The 17,483-nt window shown below is 46.6% G+C and overlaps 1 protein-coding gene across 1 annotated transcript in view; it reads left to right on the top strand.

The window, feature by feature from the left end:
• LOC142244084 (carbonic anhydrase 3-like) overlaps positions 1 to 13,484 on the top strand; it is a 34,933-nt gene extending 21,449 nt beyond the window's left edge. Inside the window, exons 6-7 of the mRNA XM_075316275.1 lie at positions 10,701 to 10,856; positions 11,307 to 13,484. Coding sequence (XP_075172390.1) covers positions 10,701 to 10,856; positions 11,307 to 11,426 — 276 coding nt within the window. The 3' untranslated portion in view covers positions 11,427 to 13,484. The remainder of the gene's footprint in view (positions 1 to 10,700; positions 10,857 to 11,306) is intronic.
• The last annotated feature ends 3,999 nt before the right edge of the window (positions 13,485 to 17,483 follow it).

The following is a 17,483-nucleotide window of genomic DNA, read 5'->3' as shown; positions in this document are numbered from 1 at the left end:
CAATACTTGACAGTAAAATCATAATTTGCTAGTCGGCCTACCCAATGTTGCTCCATGGCACCCAGTTTAGCAGTATTCAAGTGGGTTAAGGGGTTGTTGTCTGTGAAGACAGTGAATTTGGTAGCAGCCAGGTAGTGCTTGAACCGCTCTGTGATAGCCCAGACCATGGCCAGGAACTCCAACTTGAATGAGCTATAGTTTTCTGGGTTCCTCTCAGTAGGCCGTAGCTACCTGCTGGCATAGGCAATCACACGTTCCTTGCCCCTCTGCACCTGGGAAAGCACTGCTCCTAGCCCCAAATTACTGACATCGGTGTACAGCACAAATGGTAGATTGTAGTCAGGGTAGGCTAGAATCTCTTCACCTGTCAGGGCCCCTTTAATTTGCCTGAAGGAGTGTTCCTCTGCTTCTCCCCAGTGAAATGGTGGGCCGCAAGCCTTCCCCTTCTTTGATTGGCCTATCAGGAGCTCTTGCAAAGGCACCGCCATCTTCGTATAGCCCTTGATAAACCTTCTGTAGTAACCCACCAGGCCAAGGAACTGACACACCTCCTGGACAGTGGTAGGTGTGGGCCATTTCTAGATGACTGTGACCTTCTCTGGGTCCGGTGCTACTCCTTCTGTACTGACCACATGACCTAGGTATTGGACCTTTGGCTTTAGTGGGTGGCACTTGGATGGTTTCAGCTTCATCCCATATCAGGATAGTGCTTCAAAGACTTCAGCCAGGTGTTTCAGGTGGTCCTCATAGGTCTTGGAGTACACGATGATGTCATCCAGGTAGAGCAGAATGGGTTCAAAGTTGAGATGTCCCAGGCAGCACTCCATCAGCCTCTGGAAGGTCCCGGGGGCGTTGCAAAGTCCAAATGGCATGCTGTTGAACTCACAGAGGCCCATGGGGGTGGTGAAGGCCATCTTCTCCCGGTCTTCTTCTGCTACAGATACTTGCCAGTAGCCACTAGTGAGATCTAGGGTAGAAAAATAGTTAGAGGCCTTTAAGGCAGCGAGGGATTCCTCTATCCGTGGCAAGGGGTAGACATCCTTGTGTGTTATCTGATTTATCGGTCTATAGTCCACACACATCCTCATTGTGCCATCCTTCTTTTTCACCAGGACCAGGGGAGCTGCCCAAGGGCTGCAACTGTCCCCAATGACTCCTGCCTCTTTCATGTCCTTCAGCATGTCTTTAGCGCTCTGGTAGTTGGCTGGTGGTATAGGCCTATGTCTTTCCTTAATGGGAGGATGACTGCCTGTGGGTATGTGATGTTCATAGTATCATAGTTTTTAAGGTTGAAGGGAGACTCTAAGTCCATTTAGTTCAACCCGTAGCCTCACATGTTGATCCAGAGGAAGGCAAAAAAAAACAAAAAAAAAAAACAACCAATGTGGCAAACAAGCTTCGATGGGGAAAAAAAATTCCTTCCTGACTCCACATCCGGCAATCAGACTAGTTCCCTGGATCAACACCCTGTCATAAAATCTAATATATATAACTGGTAATATTACATTTTTCAAGAAAGGCGTCCAGGCTCTGCTTAAATGTTAGTAGTGAATCACTCATTACAACATCATGCGGCAGAGAGTTCCATAGTCTCACTGCTCGCACAGTAAAGAATCCTTGTCTGTGATTATGATTAAACCTTCTTTCCTCAAGACGTAGCGGATGCCCCCGTGTTCCAGTCGCAGGCCTAGGTGTAAAAAGATCTTTGGAAAGGTCTCTGCACTGTCCCCTCATATATTTATACATTGTGATTAGATCCCCCCTAAGCCTTTGTTCTTCCAAACTAAATAACCCCAAGTTTAATAACCTGTCTTGGTATTGCAGCCCCCCCATTCCTCTAATAATCTTGGTCGCTCTTCTCTTGGTCGTCCTTCTTATATATCGGTGACCAGAATTGTACACAGTATTCTAAGTGCGGTCGCCTAGTGACTTGTACAGAGGTAGAACTATATTTTTTTCATGAACACTTATACCTCTTTTAATACATCCCATTATTTTATTAGCCCTGGCAGCAGTTGCCTGACACTGTCCACTAAAGTGAAGTTTACCATCCACCCATACACCCAAGTCTTTTTCTGTGTCTGTTTTACCCAGTGTTCTACAATTAAGTACATAATTATAAATTTTATTTCCTCTACCCAAGTGCATGACCTTACATTTATCTACATTAAACTTCAATTGCCACTTCTCAGCCCAATCCTCCAATTTACATAAATCTCCCTGTAATATAAAATTATCCTCCTCTGTATTGATTACCCTGCAGAGTTTAGTATCATCTGCAAATATTGAAATTCTACTCCGCATGCCCCCAACAAGGTCATTAATAAACATGTTGAAAAGAAGCGGGCCCAATACTGACCCCTGTGGTACCCCACTATGAACTGAGACCCAGTCCGAGTACGTACCATTAATAACCACCCTTTGTTTCCTATCACTGAGCCAGTTTTTAACCCAGTTACACATATTTTCCCCTATCCCCATTATTCTCATTTTATGTACCAACCTTTTGTGTGGCACCGTATCAAAAGCTTTTGAAAAGTCCATATACACAACATCCACTGCATTTCCCTGGTCCAGGCTTGAACTTACCTCTTCATAGAAGCTGATCAAATTAGTTTGACAGGATCGATCCCTCATAAACCCATGTTGATACTCTGTCATAAGGTTATTTTTCTTGAGATACTCCAGTATAGCATCTCTCAAGAAACCCTCAAGGATTTTACCAACCGTAGAGGTTAAACTTACTGGCCTATAATTTCCCAGCTCAATTTTTGTCCCCTTTTTGAATATTGGCTCCACATTTGCTATGCGCCAGTCCTGCGGTACCGACCCTGTTATTAAGGAATCTGAGAAGATTAAATATAATGGTCTATCACAGAACTCAATTCCTGTAGTACTCTGGGGTGTATGCCATCCAGGCCCGGAGATTTGTCAACCTTAGTGATTTCGAGGCGGCGGCGTACTTCCTGCTGGGTTAAGCAGGTAATATTCAAGGGTGAATTTATGGTATCACTGGTCATGTCATCTGCCATGGCATTTCCTTGTATAAAAACCGGGGAAAAAAAGTCATTCAGCAGGTTGGCTTTACCCTCATCCCCCTCCACCATTTTACCAAGACTATTTTTAAGGGGGCCAACACTATCGCTTTTCAGTTTTTTACTGTTTATGTAGTTAAAGAATATTAGGATTATTTTTACTTTCTCTCGCAATGAGTCTCTCTGTCTCAAACGTAGCTAACTTAATTTGCTTTTTACATATTTTATTTAATTTTCTATAATTATATAATGCCTCATCACTACCTACCCTCTTTAATTCTTTTAAGGCCCCCTTCACACGTCCGTGATACACGTGCGTGTTTGGTCCGTTTCCGAATATACCGGAGACACAGCCAAACGTGCACCAATGTTAATCTATGATTGTGGTCACACGTGCGTTATTTCATTATGTCCGTGTGTGCGTGTCCGTGATCCGTATGTGTTTGCGTTTTGCACGGATGCATGTCCGTTATCTGCACGGAGCACGCACACGTGGACACAATGAAAGTCTATGGGTATGTGCAGACACGTTAGTAAACACGTATGCATCTACCTATAGTCCGTGTCCGTTTGGTGTTTTTATTTCTAGTGATGTCGGCTATTCTTTCTATTTCTGTGTATGTCGGTCAATCTCCCTGAGTCCGTCGGTCGGTCTCTCTGTCGGTCTCTCTGTCCCTCTCTCACAGTCTGTCGGTCAGTTTCCTCCCCTCTCTCATACTTACCGTTCCCCGATCACCGGCGCGGCGCTGCACGGCATTCACACTGCTGCGGCGGCTTTTACTATTTTGAAAAAGCCTGCCGCTCATTAAACAATCTCCTATTCCCTACTTTCCCCGCCCACCGGCGCCTATGATTGGTTGCAGTGAGACACGCCCCCACACTGAGTGACAGGTGCCTCACTGCACCCAATCACAGCAGCCGGTGGGCGTGTCTATACTGTGCAGTAAAATAAATAAATAAATAATTTAAAAAAAACGGCGTACGGTCCCCCCCAATTTTAATGCCAGCCAGATAAAGCCATACGGCTGAAGACTGGTATTCTCAGGATGGGGAGCTCCACGTTATGGGGAGCCCCCCACCCTAACAATATCAGTCAGCAGCCGCCCAGAATTGCCGCATACATTATATGCGACAGTTCTGGGGCTGTACCCGGCTCTTCCCGATTTGCCCTGGTGCTTTGGCAAATCGGGGTAATAAGGAGTTAATGGCAGCCCATAGCTGCCACTAAATCCTAGATTAATTATGTCAGGCGTCTCCCCGAGATTCCTTTCATGATTAATCTGTAAATTACAGTAAATAAACACACACACACCCGAAAAATCCTTTATTAGAAATAAAAAACACACACATATACCCTGGTTCAACAATTTAATCAGCCCGAAAAAGCCCTCCATGTCCGGCGTCATCCAGGATGGTCCAGCGTCGCATCCAGCTCTGCTGCATGGAGGTGACAGGAGCTGCAGAAGACACCGCCGCTCCGGTGCAGCCGTGCAGCGCCGCGCCGGGGATCGAGGAACGGTGAGTATGAGAGAGGGGGGGAAACTTCAGTCACTCGGGGGATTAGCGGTCACCAGTGAATCCTTCACAGGTGACCGCTAATCAGTACTCGACACAGACAGAGCCGCGGTATGAGGATGAAGTCGGGTGAAGTTCACCCGAGTTCATTCTCATCGCGCAACTCTGTCTGCTGTCAGCCGACATTTATAAACGACATTGTGCATCACACACACGGACATTACACACGGACATTACACGTACACATACACGTTAATTCCACACGCACACACGGACGTTCTACACACAAACACGGCTAGCATACGCAATTCACACAGGTGCCACACGGACCATAAAAACGAACACAAAAACGGGACACGGACCCGAAAAACGGCCCGTAACACACGTGCGTGTTTTTCACGGACGTGTGAAGGGGGCCTAAGGCTGTTTTTCTTTTATTGCTTCCTTTTTGTTGCACCCTTTTGATCCTACCAAACTCCAGTTCTTACTAAAAACCTGCTCGTATTCCTGGATGACCCGGTGAACCCCTTCTTTCTGGTAGGTGGGGGTAGAGTCAGTTTCCACATGGAGTTTTTGACACCAGTCCTCTAACTGTTCTTGGGAGGTCTCGTCCTTTTTTGAGTCAGCTTGTGTCAGGGGACCTACAGTGTGTATAGTGTTGTCTGGGCAAGTAAACAGTTTGGCAATGGTAGCGAATCTTGGTAATCTGGCTTCCTCCTTCCCACAGTTCAGTACTCGTACAGGTACCCTTCCCTTGTGTACATCAACTACCCCTCTGGCTTTCAGGATTGTGGGCCAGTGTTCTGAATGAGTGGGTTTTACTACAGCCTGGTAATCCTGTCTTATGAGACGTACCGCTGCCCAGCACCACATCATCATCTCACTCCTTGGGGGTATCACAATGGGGTTAGCATCCATTACCCGTACATTACCAATTTCACCGCCAACCTGGTTTACTTGTTGCTTCCTCAGGATGACTTGGATCTCTTTTTGCAGGGCTCTCCATTGTCCGCCCTCAACACCCTCAACGATCTGGTGAAGCAACAACAACACTTCTCCTAAGCAATTTTCTATGACATTTGGGCCTAAAATCATTTGTGGGTTCCTTTCTCTAACATCACTAGCTACAACAATCAATCCCTGTCCCTTCATTTCCTGCCTTCCCACCTTCATGGTTACCTCTTTGACCCCAATCTGATCTATAGGTTGAGCATTGGCTGCATAGATGGTAAGGTCAGGGTCCGGTTGTCGGAGATCGTCGTCCGACCAAAACCTGCGATAAAGGACATACGGGATTGTTGTTACCAGGGAGCCGGTGTCCAATAATGCCAAGGTTGGGATACAGTCAAGGGAGATGGACAGGATCGGTCGTCCTTCCACGTACTGATTACGGCAGTCAGCTGGGCCTGGTTTCATTAATCCTGGGGACCGGCCCTTGGCCCCAGGTTTGGCCCGTTTAAAGGACAGACCCTTGCATAGTGGCCTGCCTCCAGGCAACGGTGGCAGATGGGTTGTCCGGACGAGTCATAGCGATCGCTGCTCCTCCCTCGGGATGAGGGACCTCTTCTCCCTCGCATCCAGGGGACGTCCTCTGGGCTGTCAGCTAGCAGGATCCTATGAGGGGCCTTGGATTCTGATAGGAGTTGCATTGCTTTCAGGATTCGGGCGACGTTCTTGCTGAGTTGTTGTACTTGGGAGGACAGGGTATCTGGAGCTTCTGCTGAGGTTATGAGTCCTTTTGCTGCTACCAGGGCCTGCGAGGAGGATTCTGCTCCGACAGTTGGGGTGCTGCTAGACCAGGCTGGTGAGATGGGGTTTGTGTCCATAGGGGGTTGAAGTGCTTTCACTGCCCTGTCTTTCAGAATGGCGAAGTCCACATCAATGTGTTCCAGAGACCACAGCCTCATCTGTTTTCTATCCTCAGGGGAGTGCAGGCCCTGCAAGAACTGTTCTGTCATCATCCTGTTTCCTTCCTGATCACTGACAGGGTCCACGAGCTTGAGAGCCCGCAGTGCGGCTTGCAACCTGAGGGCATAATCTCTTATGCTATATTGGGTTTTCTGACAGCAGTTTTAGAAGCCCATTCTCAGCTCTGCCTCTATGCGGTCTTCAAAGGCAGCTTTTAATTTGGGAAAAATGGTAGCTACAGAGCCCTGGTCATCACTGGTCCAGGCCTCAGCCTTTAGTTCTGCTGCTCCAGTCAGTTGCCCCAGCACCACTGCAGTCCTCTGCTTACCGGTCATCGCGTACATGTCCAGCAGGGTGCTGATCTTTTTATTGAATCCAGTCAGGGTGTTCGCCTTACCAGCGTATTGGGGCAGCCAGGTCGCACCTGGGACATACGGTAAGGAGATTGGCATTATCGGAGCGATTACGGCAGGCATGGCTGCGACCGCCGCAACGGAGCTAGACGCTGCCACGTTCACCACACCGGGGCCAGGCATCGCTTGGTCTGCGTCGCCCTGACTGGGGATAGCAGCACCCCTGGCATCCATCTTCCTCCTCTCGCCGGGTCAGAGCGCTCCGGGGATCCTGGGAGCGACACACCTCTTCGTGGGCGGTAAATTTCTTCTGCGTGGACTGCTGTTTCTTTGGCGCTTTCTGCGATGGCAATATGGCGGCGTTTTAAACTTTTCAAACGGACCGCCAAGGCATAAGGTCACCTGTCTGAACAGGTCTAGTCCTTATCCTGTTCGTGACGCCAGAAGTTGTGACGCCCCAGGAGCGCTGATCCTGTTCGGGGACGCCACAGTGCTCCTTCAGCAGGACAACAGGTAGGTTGGTTTTTACTATCTTAGTCATGACGCCACTCTCGGTTTTGCGGTCAGGGGTGGGTGACCGCCACTGCAGTTTAACAAGTATCTGGGGCCGATGGACTTTACAGTTAGATGGTGTGGCCTTCCGAGAGTGAGGCTGGCCCCAGTTGCTCGGGTGTGTGTGTGGGGAACAACAGGTCGCAGAACGACTCAAGCACAGTCCGAGGTGTCTAACTTTTTTACTCACTTTTTGCTGGTCGGTGAGATACCCGGGCGATGCTGAGATTATACCAGGTAGAACCAGGATCGCAGCTGCGATGTCGGTGGGATCAATTCGAAAATGACGCACATCCGACGTCGCTGTCGATATCGGAGTGTGTAAATCGTTTTTGATATGATTAACGAGCGCAAAAGCGTCGAAATCGTATCATCGGTGTAGCGTCGGCCATTTCCATAATTTCGGAAGGACCGATGTTACGATGTTGTTCCTCATTCCTGCGGCAGCACACATCGCTGTGTGTGAAGCCGCAGGAGCGAGGAACATCTCCTACCTGCGTCCCACCACCAATGCGGAAGAAAGGAGGTGGGCGGGATGTTTACGTCCCGCTCATCTCTGCCCCTCCGCTTCTATTGGCCGCCTGCCGTGTGACGTCGCTCTAACGCTGCACGACCTGCCCCCTTAGGAAGGAGGCGGTTCGCCGGCCAGAGCGACGTTGCAGAACAGGTAAGTGCATGTGAAGATGCCGTAGCGATAATGTTCACTACGGCAGCTATCACAAGATATCGCAGCTGTGACGGAGGCGGGGACTATTGCGCTCGGCATCGCAAGCATCGGCTTGCGATGTTGTAGTGTGCAAAGTACCCCTAAGAAGTATAAATACAAACTATAATAAAGAAAAAGCATATTTGAGACATAATGATGTGGTAAAAAAGTAAAGTTGACTTGCTATTCTTGACATTTTAGCTCGAGTTGCAGGCAGTAGCTGCATCATGATTAGTATTCTTGTCCGTGACGTAACTTGAAGTTTGTGAGCTCCAATGCAAAATATTCAACAGATTGTCACACATGGGCCAAAAAGCTCTTTTGGGGTCCTAGGACCCCAGTGTGACTGAAACCCCCACACTCACTGAAGATACATGCCTGGTTCTGGTCTGGCTGACTCTGCTGGCACTGCTGCTCTGCTCGGATGATCAGGGTAGTAGTTTTTATTCACCACTGCAGCCCCTCTCTGGTGGTAGTGTGATGCCCCAGGAGTGCTGATCCTGTTCAGGGACGCCACAGTTCTCTTTTAGCAGGACAACAGGTAGGTTGGTTTTTACTATCTTAGTCGTGACGCCACTCTCGGTTTTGCGGTCAGAGGTGGGTGACCGCCACTGCAGTTTAACGAGTATCTGGGGTTGATGGACTTTGCAGTTAGATGGTGTAGCCTCCCGAGAGTGAGGCTGGCCCCAAGTGCTCGGGTGTGTGTGTGGGGAACAACAGGTCGCAGAATGACTCAAGCACAGTCGGAGCTGTCTTTAACTTGTTTACTCACTTTTTGCTGGTCGGTGAGATACCCGGGCGATGCTGAGATTATACCAGGTGGAACCAGGAACTCCTTCAGGCCAAATTGAGGGTAGCTGCTAGCTCGCCTTCCTAGCACTCCCTTTGTTTGGGATAACCCCTTATTTGCAGTATCGTGGGAATCATCCAGGGAAGTCGCTTCTGCCTTTCCTCCCCTTTCTGGCCCATTTGCCGGCAGCATGAACCTTGGTGAGATGGCTCCTGGCACTGTCTCCTTATGGGTCCCCTTGTTGCTGTTGAGGCTCGGACTCTGTGTGTTTGGTGAGGTATCTCCAGTACCCTCACCGACAGGTTTATCAGCTAGTTACACTTGAGGCTACTCTAGGGACCTGTTTCCCTGTGCGTGCCTGGATACCAGCAGTCCCCGTAGTTGGCCACCTCTCTGCAGGTGTCTTTCAGGCTGACTCACAGGTACCCGCTCTCCCCCGCCAACAGCTACTACACTTGCAGGGTCTGCCTAGTGTCTCTCTGCACTTCACTAGCAGACTGGCTTGCTCCACTTCCTTTTCTGACTGCCACTGCAACCTAATTCCCAGCCTCTCCACTCCACCCCTTGACAAGAATTGTCAGGCAGCCCCCTTTTGGAGGACTGCCCAAGGGTCCCATCTAATGGTGTTGGAGACCTGGTTGCTATGTGTCTGTGCGTACACACCCCATTCTGGCCTTTGTAATTTACCTGGAAGCACTGTCCCAGCATGGGTGCAGTACTCAGTGGTGCCTGACCAGGTCAAAGGCGCCATAGTAGACATCTCAGAAACCTCTAATATCTATAAGGACAAAGGAGTGGACAATAGTTCCAAGAGACACAATATAAATAATTTAATATACCCAAAACCTCAACAACCTAAATAATAAATATATGTGATTTATGTTGATCAGTGTATGGGGTAAAATAAATTAATAAATTGTTGACACCTTAGGGGTAGACATATCCTTGGTGTAACCTGGGTGGCCGCACAAGGACCCAAGTGGGAAGAGGCACTTTGGGAGGTGCAATTTTGCATTTTGATGAGCTCTTGGACTGCAAGGGACCCATATATTGTTCTTGCATAGGGGCCCTTTTCTATCTGTGTCCGCCAGTGGGCCATCTTGTAACACATGGATAGCAGCCCAAGTAAGCACAGAAGTATAGGAGGGCTGCAGGAAGTCTAACTGCTAGACTGAAAAGCTGACGCTCCATCTTAGAGCAATGCATTCTCTTCTTGCTGTCTGCTTAGGGTTCAGATCATCAGCCACGGGCCATTTCACATCTCCGGTATTTTTCCGGAAGCCGGATCCGGCACACATGCAGTACAGTTACATTAATTTACAGTGGAAGCGCGACACCATGCGGTTGTGTGCTTCATACACAACCGCTTGTGTCCGCATGGTGTCACGCTTCCACTGTAAATTAATGTAACTGTACTGCATGTGTGCCGGATGTGGCTTCCGGCAAAATACCGGAGATGTGAAACGGCCCTACCTCGACTAGTGTCATAAGCCCTTATGTAGAAGCAAAGATTCCTCCTGCTTGTGTCCTCTCAAGCCAGATAGTAACTTTTTACTTTTTGTCCATAGTTTCACAGTTATTTTATAAGGCCCTTGAGAATTGGGTTATTTTTGTCAGTAGCACAGAAATGAATCTCTTCCCCAGCCGGTGACAAGTCTTTCCCATGTAGTGACGTTAAACTGGCATGATTTATAGGAGATGCAGAACAATACGTGGCTTCACTGGGATTACTGGTGACGTAGAAAATGTTTTACTATTCTACAAGTTTGTTAGGTGATAGTTTATTTGGATTTTTCATCACGACCAGAACAAAAAATAATGTCATTTTTCTTGTAATTAAGGGAAGGAAAGCGCATTTCACAGATTTTGATCCTTCAATCCTGTTCCCTACATCCCGGGATTACTGGACATACCAAGGCTCTTACACAACACCCCCATGTGAGGAATGTGTGACCTGGATACTCCTAAGAGAACCGATTACAGCCAGCACAGAGCAGGTAACAGCCCCTCACAATTATCACCATTATATACCAAATTCTTTTTAGCACTCCCATAAAAATGGATGGAGAGAGCAATGGATAAATGGCCACGTCTCCATTTCTATCACAATAATAGGTGCACTCAAGCAAGAGGGAAAAAAAGCTGAAGGATACAAATAGTGAACACACTGTTTGCATTCTTCAGCTTTTGTTTCCCTCTTGCTTGAGTAGAACTGTTATTGTGATAGTATATACAGTATGTTCAGTATGCACCAATTCAGACCTTCAGGTTAAGAAGTGCCAGCAGTTAATCTACTTTTCCATTTCTGGACCGGACCCCATTTTTATGTAAGTGACTGTCTATTTGTTGGACTTGCATCTATGAGACATTTATAGGATATGGCTGGTTGTTCATTTTATTTTAACTATTGCTGTAATATACTTCAAATTTATTATTTGTTTTTGCAGATGGAGAAATTTCGAAGCATTTTATCAACTCTGGAGTGTGAAACTCCAGTGCACATGGTGGACAATTATCGGCCCACCCAGCCCCTGAACGGGAGAGAAGTTAGAGCATCTTTTGACTAGAATAGATCTCTGCAGGAATAACATCATTGACATTGTTTCATGCTCTGAAATGCTAGCTGCTGGTCCCAATAGCAGAACATTAAAAATATTAAATTATACTGGCCTGAAAGCCCACCAGCTCCAATGGTTTACAGTGTTCACTTTATGTAACAGAGGTGGGTGGGTGACATGATGCTTTCCATAACTCTGATAGACTTCATTGTAGTGTTGTAGTGAGGGGAAGTGATATTGCCGCACACTATTAAATTTAATGGAGGAACCTGCATTACAGTGTTGAATTATTGTCATAGCGCTCCCATCCCCCTGATAAGTGAAATCCTAGAGGTTAGACTCTAACCATTAGACATTTATGGCATATTCTGTGCATATGCTACAATGTTTAAAGGGAACTGGTCACCAGAATTGGCGACTATAACCTGCGGCCACCACCACTGAGCTCTTATATACAGTATTCTGGAACGCTGTATATAAGAGCCCAGGCTGCTGTGTATAACGTAAAAATCACTTTTATTATACTCACCTTACTCACCTAGGGGGCAGTCTAATCTGATGGGTGTCGCTGCTTTCTGGTCCCGTGCGTCCTCCCTGCAGCGATCGCTGTCCTCCTTCTATCCAGCCTAGCCCATGTCATCCACACAGGCTGGCATTGCGGTCCTGTGCAAGCACACTTTGATCTGTCCTGCTCAGGGCTGAGCAAAGTACTGTAATGTGCAGGCGCGAGGGAAGGTTGCAGACTGCCTGTGCATACGCACAGGACAGATCAAAGTGCGCCTGCAGAGGACCGCAATGCTGGCCAGTGTGTATGACGTAGGACACGTCATCGATACTGGGCTGGGTAGAAGAAGGACGGCAATCGCAGCAGAGAGGAGGCGCCAGACGAGAGAGCAACAACACCCATTGGACCATACTGCCCCCTAGGGGAGTATTATAAAAGTGATTTTACGTTCTATAGAGCGATCTGGGCTGTTATATACAGTATTCTAGAATGCTGTATACAGTATAAGAGCTAACTGGTGGTGGCCGTAATTTATATTTGCCAAATCTGGTGACAGGTTCCCTTTAAGAGGGGAATTATCCCATTAGATAGGTTTTACACCAAAATGTGAAATTGGCCATATGGTCAGCATTCTCTAGCAATAAAGGCCGCTTTACATGCTGCGACATTGCTAGCGATCGCACCAGCCCCCGTCGTTTGTGCGTCACGGGCAAATCGCTTCCCGTGGCGAACAATATCGTTGGTAAGCATCACACAGACTTAAATTCCTAGCGACGTCGCTGTGAGCGGCGAACAACCTCTTTAAGGGGGCGGTTTGTGCGGCGTTACAGCGACGTCAAGCTGTGGGTCACCAATAGAAGCGGAGGGGCAGAGAGCAGCCGCATTCACGTCGCTCCCACCTCGTTGCCAGAGGATGCAGGTACGCTGTTGTTCGTCGTTCCCAGGGTGTCACACGTAGCGATGTGTGCTGCCTCAGGAACGACGAACAACCTGCATCCAAAATGAGCAACGATATTTGGGAAATGAATGACGTGTCAACAATCAACGATTTTTCACTATTTTGTGATCGTTAGCGGTCGCTTGTAGGTGTCACACGCAACGACGTTGCTAACGTCGCTAATTCACGAATTCTGTGACCCCAATGACATCTCGTTAGTGATGTCGTTGCGTGTAAAGCGGCCTTTACAAAATGACAATTTACCCAGAAGCTTATTCAGATTTTAAAGCCAATATGACTTCACTTCCTCCTCACTTTGCAAAAATGACTACTCCCCTCCAATAGCACAGAAACATGCTATTGACTAATATACATCCGTTTGTTGGTTTTGTGTAGAAACCCTTGTGTCTGCACTGTGCAGCCGCTCCTTATCTCCATGCAAATTGAATTGATGGGTTCTGATCATTTAAAATTCAAATTTTGCCTTTACAGATCACAAAATCGCAGATATAGCAGTATATATAGAGCTGTCATTTCTGTCATATTAAGAAGCACAATATGCTCTTAGGTTTCAACACTCACATGTGGAACAATTCTTAATATTGCAAAATTCCCAAAATAAAGAAGATACAAAACATTTTGTATGAACGTCTTACTCGGTCCTTTGTTCATCTCACATGGACACCAGCAGTACCGTATTTCTTCAGTCTCACCCCAATATGTCAAAGTATGACGTGTATTTAATAGCAATCTCACATGTTCTCACAGACATTGTTCTCGGGAGTTCTGCTTGTCAGATACAGGCCCTCCTTCTCAAAGGTTCTGTCCATTCACACATTCACTCCCATGCTAACATCCAATAGGCTAGCTAATAATGGGACAGTTAGCCCACCTTTCAGGCTCACTCACAGTCACTCACATAGTAACCTTCTGACTTTGACCTTGAGTTCAACTGCTCCCTACTCCATCCAGTTCAGGTCAACCAAGGCCTACAAGGAGAAAGGTTCAGAAAGGTCTATTTACTGCCTCAGCCCCACCCCAAAGGCACCTAGCTATATCACACCACCTCAACTCAATACTTGTTCCTTAACTTGTTTGACTATTTGTACAAGTCCAGAAGACTCTCTACAGCTAACCATTCAGGATGTCGGTACATATCAGCAGTAGCCCACACATTATACTGTTCTCCACAGCTCTATACAAGCCACAACACCATGACTAATGACTTCCAGGTCACCAACACCACAGCCACAACTGCCCTTACTTGCTTCTCTGCATGAGGCCAAGCTTGCTCCCCACTGGTGGTTAAATCTTGGCCTGTCTCTCAAACAGACACTCAAAATCTAGATCTAGCATCTCATTCCACTTGTTAGTATTCTTCAGATTAGCACCAACCCTCCTCTTTATATGGACTCAATAATGTTGCTGCTGCCCCTGATAGTCAATACTCGGTACTAGCCAGTACCACGTTTTCCTAGCCCTAACCCCACCTCCATACGTTCCCTGTGACTGCTACCACTCCTCACATGCAACAGCACCACAAGGCACCAGCACTCATTTTCTGGTTTATATTATGTATTGTAACATATGTACATTATAATAATATTTATTAATTTACATAGCGCTGTTAATTCCACAGCGCTTTACATACAATGGCATATTGATGGAACAAACATCAAGGTAATCACTTTGGATAGGCTAAAATGGGGGTCACACAATTCACTCTTCATACAGATTACCCTTTCCTTGCTATCAAAAATACTAGTAAGCCTAATCAAACCAATAAAGCATACTTCTTAATTCTGCCAACATGTGGTGCGCACACTGTCAGTAGTCAACGGTAGTGCTGGTGAGAGCAGGCTGTCCTGTGACTATAAGTATAGTATTTACATATTTCTGGTCACATTCCAACTAGATGTGCCTTACTTTTCTCAAAACAAGTTATTTGAGGGAGACATAGCACGAGTTGCATACTTGCGTTTATGAGACCGCCAATTATTACTATCCATACTGGTGAATCCTAACAGTGTGTGCATCACACGCTGTTAAGATTTGGAAGTATGCAGTCACCTAGTTCTTCTGATAAATTTCCCCGTGTCTGCACATTTTTACCAGTGAACCTGTCAGTTCATTTTTTTTTCCCATATAGTAGCAGTGGTATATAGGTGCTTATTTATAAAAAAAAAAAAAAAACTACCTTTTTTGTTGTGGCTGGTGGGAAATATTATAGATATTAACTTCTTTTTACAAAAATTCTAATTTACATCACCTGCTCCATTCTAAGCTTAGATTATGTAGACAACAGCCAAATGTAAGACAGCGGATGGTTCAAAATTTAAAGCAGGGTTTTGAAAATTGAAAGAATTTTCCATAATTGTGATATATTGACGCCTATTTAGGCAATTCACTCTACACGAAGGAAAAGTGTATATCATGCTAGGTGTGGGGAAGTACAATGCATATGGCGACAGCGAAGGGAAACCTTGTGTCTAGGGAAATGGGGGAGATAGTGACCCCTGACCAAACCTTCCACTGGCCTTTGGCTCCCCTGACCACCCTAGATAGGTTCTGCACCTATGCGCTGAGTAGAATACCTGACCCTGGTTGACTCTTAACTGGGCACTATGTAGGGAACAGATGAGATGAGCGCCTGGTTAACCCCAATAAGTTCTAAATATCATACAGGGAACACATGAACACACATGAGAAAGTATAGAAACAACTTATCTCCAGGATGACTCTAGGAGAAGTACAGCAACAAACAACAGTGTTTCTTCAGATGAATAGCAGCCGACTGCTTGCATCCAAGGCCTGTATAGGAATATACAGTTAGGTCCAGAAATATTTGGACAGTGACACAATTTTCGCGAGTTGGGCTCTGCATGCCACCACATTGGATTTGAAATGAAACCTCTACAAGAGAATTCAAGTGCAGATTGTAACGTTTAATTTGAAGATTTGAACAAAAATATCTGATAGAAATTGTAGGAATTGTACACATTTCTTTACAAACACTCCACATTTTAGGAGGTCAAAAGTAATTGGACAAATAAACCAAACCCAAAAAAAATATTTTTATTTTCAATATTTTGTTGCGAATCCTTTGGAGGCAATCACTGCCTTAAGTCTGGAACCCATGGACATCACCAAACGCTGGGTTTCCTCCTTCTTAATGCTTTGCCAGGCCTTTACAGCCGCAGCCTTCAGGTCTTGCTTGTTTGTGGGTCTTTCCGTCTTAAGTCTGGATTTCAGCAAGTGAAATGCATGCTCAATTGGGTTAAGATCTGGTGATTGACTTGGCCATTGCAGAATGTTCCACTTTTTTGCACTCATGAACTCCTGGGTAGCTTTGGCTGTATGCTTGGGGTCATTGTCCATCTGTACTATGAAGCGCCGTCCGATCAACTTTGCGGCATTTGGCTGAATCTGGGCTGAAAGTATATCCCGGTACACTTCAGAATTCATCCGGCTACTCTTGTCTGCTGTTATGTCATCAATAAACACAAGTGACCCAGTGCCATTGAAAGCCATGCATGCCCATGCCATCACGTTGCCTCCACCATGTTTTACAGAGGATGTGGTGTGCCTTGGATCATGTGCCGTTCCCTTTCTTCTCCAAACTTTTTTCTTCCCATCATTCTGGTACAGGTTGATCTTGGTCTCATCTGTCCATAGAATACTTTTCCAGAACTGAGCTGGCTTCATGAGGTGTTTTTCAGCAAATTTAACTCTGGCCTGTCTATTTTTGGAATTGATGAATGGTTTGCATCTAGATGTGAACCCTTTGTATTTACTTTCATGGAGTCTTCTCTTTACTGTTGACTTAGAGACAGATACACCTACTTCACTGAGAGTGTTCTGGACTTCAGTTGATGTTGTGAACGGGTTCTTCTTCACCAAAGAAAGTATGCGGCGATCATCCACCACTGTTGTCATCCGTGGACGCCCAGGCCTTTTTGAGTTCCCAAGCTCACCAGTCAATTCCTTTTTTCTCAGAATGTACCCGACTGTTGATTTTGCTACTCCAAGCATGTCTGCTATCTCTCTGATGGATTTTTTCTTTTTTTTCAGCCTCAGGATGTTCTGCTTCACCTCAATTGAGAGTTCCTTAGACCGCATGTTGTCTGGTCACAGCAACAGCTTCCAAATGCAAAACCACACACCAGTAATCAACCCCAGACCTTTTAACTACTTCATTGATTACAGGTTAACGAGGGAGATGCCTTCAGAGTTAATTGCAGCCCTTAGAGTCCCTTGTCCAATTACTTTTGGTCCCTTGAAAAAGAGGAGGCTATGCATTACAGAGCTATGATTCCTAAACCCTTTCTCCGATTTGGATGTGAAAACTCTCATATTGCAGCTGGGAGTGTGCACTTTCAGCCCATATCTATATATATAATTGCCTTATTCTGTCTGTCTGTCTGTCTGTCTTGCTCCAAAATTGTGTCCTTACGGTGACACAAAGCTGATTGGCCGCTGGGCTCGCCATGGCCCTGCCCCCCCGCACGGATTGGCCGCTCACCTTTGCTTGGCTCCGCCCCCCCACGGATTGGTCGCTCGCCTCGGCCTGGCCCCGCCCTCCGCATGGATTGGCCGCTCGCCCCGGCCCTCCGCACGCATCGCC

Source organism: Anomaloglossus baeobatrachus, chromosome 6, assembly GCF_048569485.1.
Source record: "Anomaloglossus baeobatrachus isolate aAnoBae1 chromosome 6, aAnoBae1.hap1, whole genome shotgun sequence".
NCBI lineage: Eukaryota > Metazoa > Chordata > Amphibia > Anura > Aromobatidae > Anomaloglossus > Anomaloglossus baeobatrachus.
Note: the sequence above shows the minus strand (reverse complement) of the source record. Positions and strands in the feature narration are given on the sequence as shown.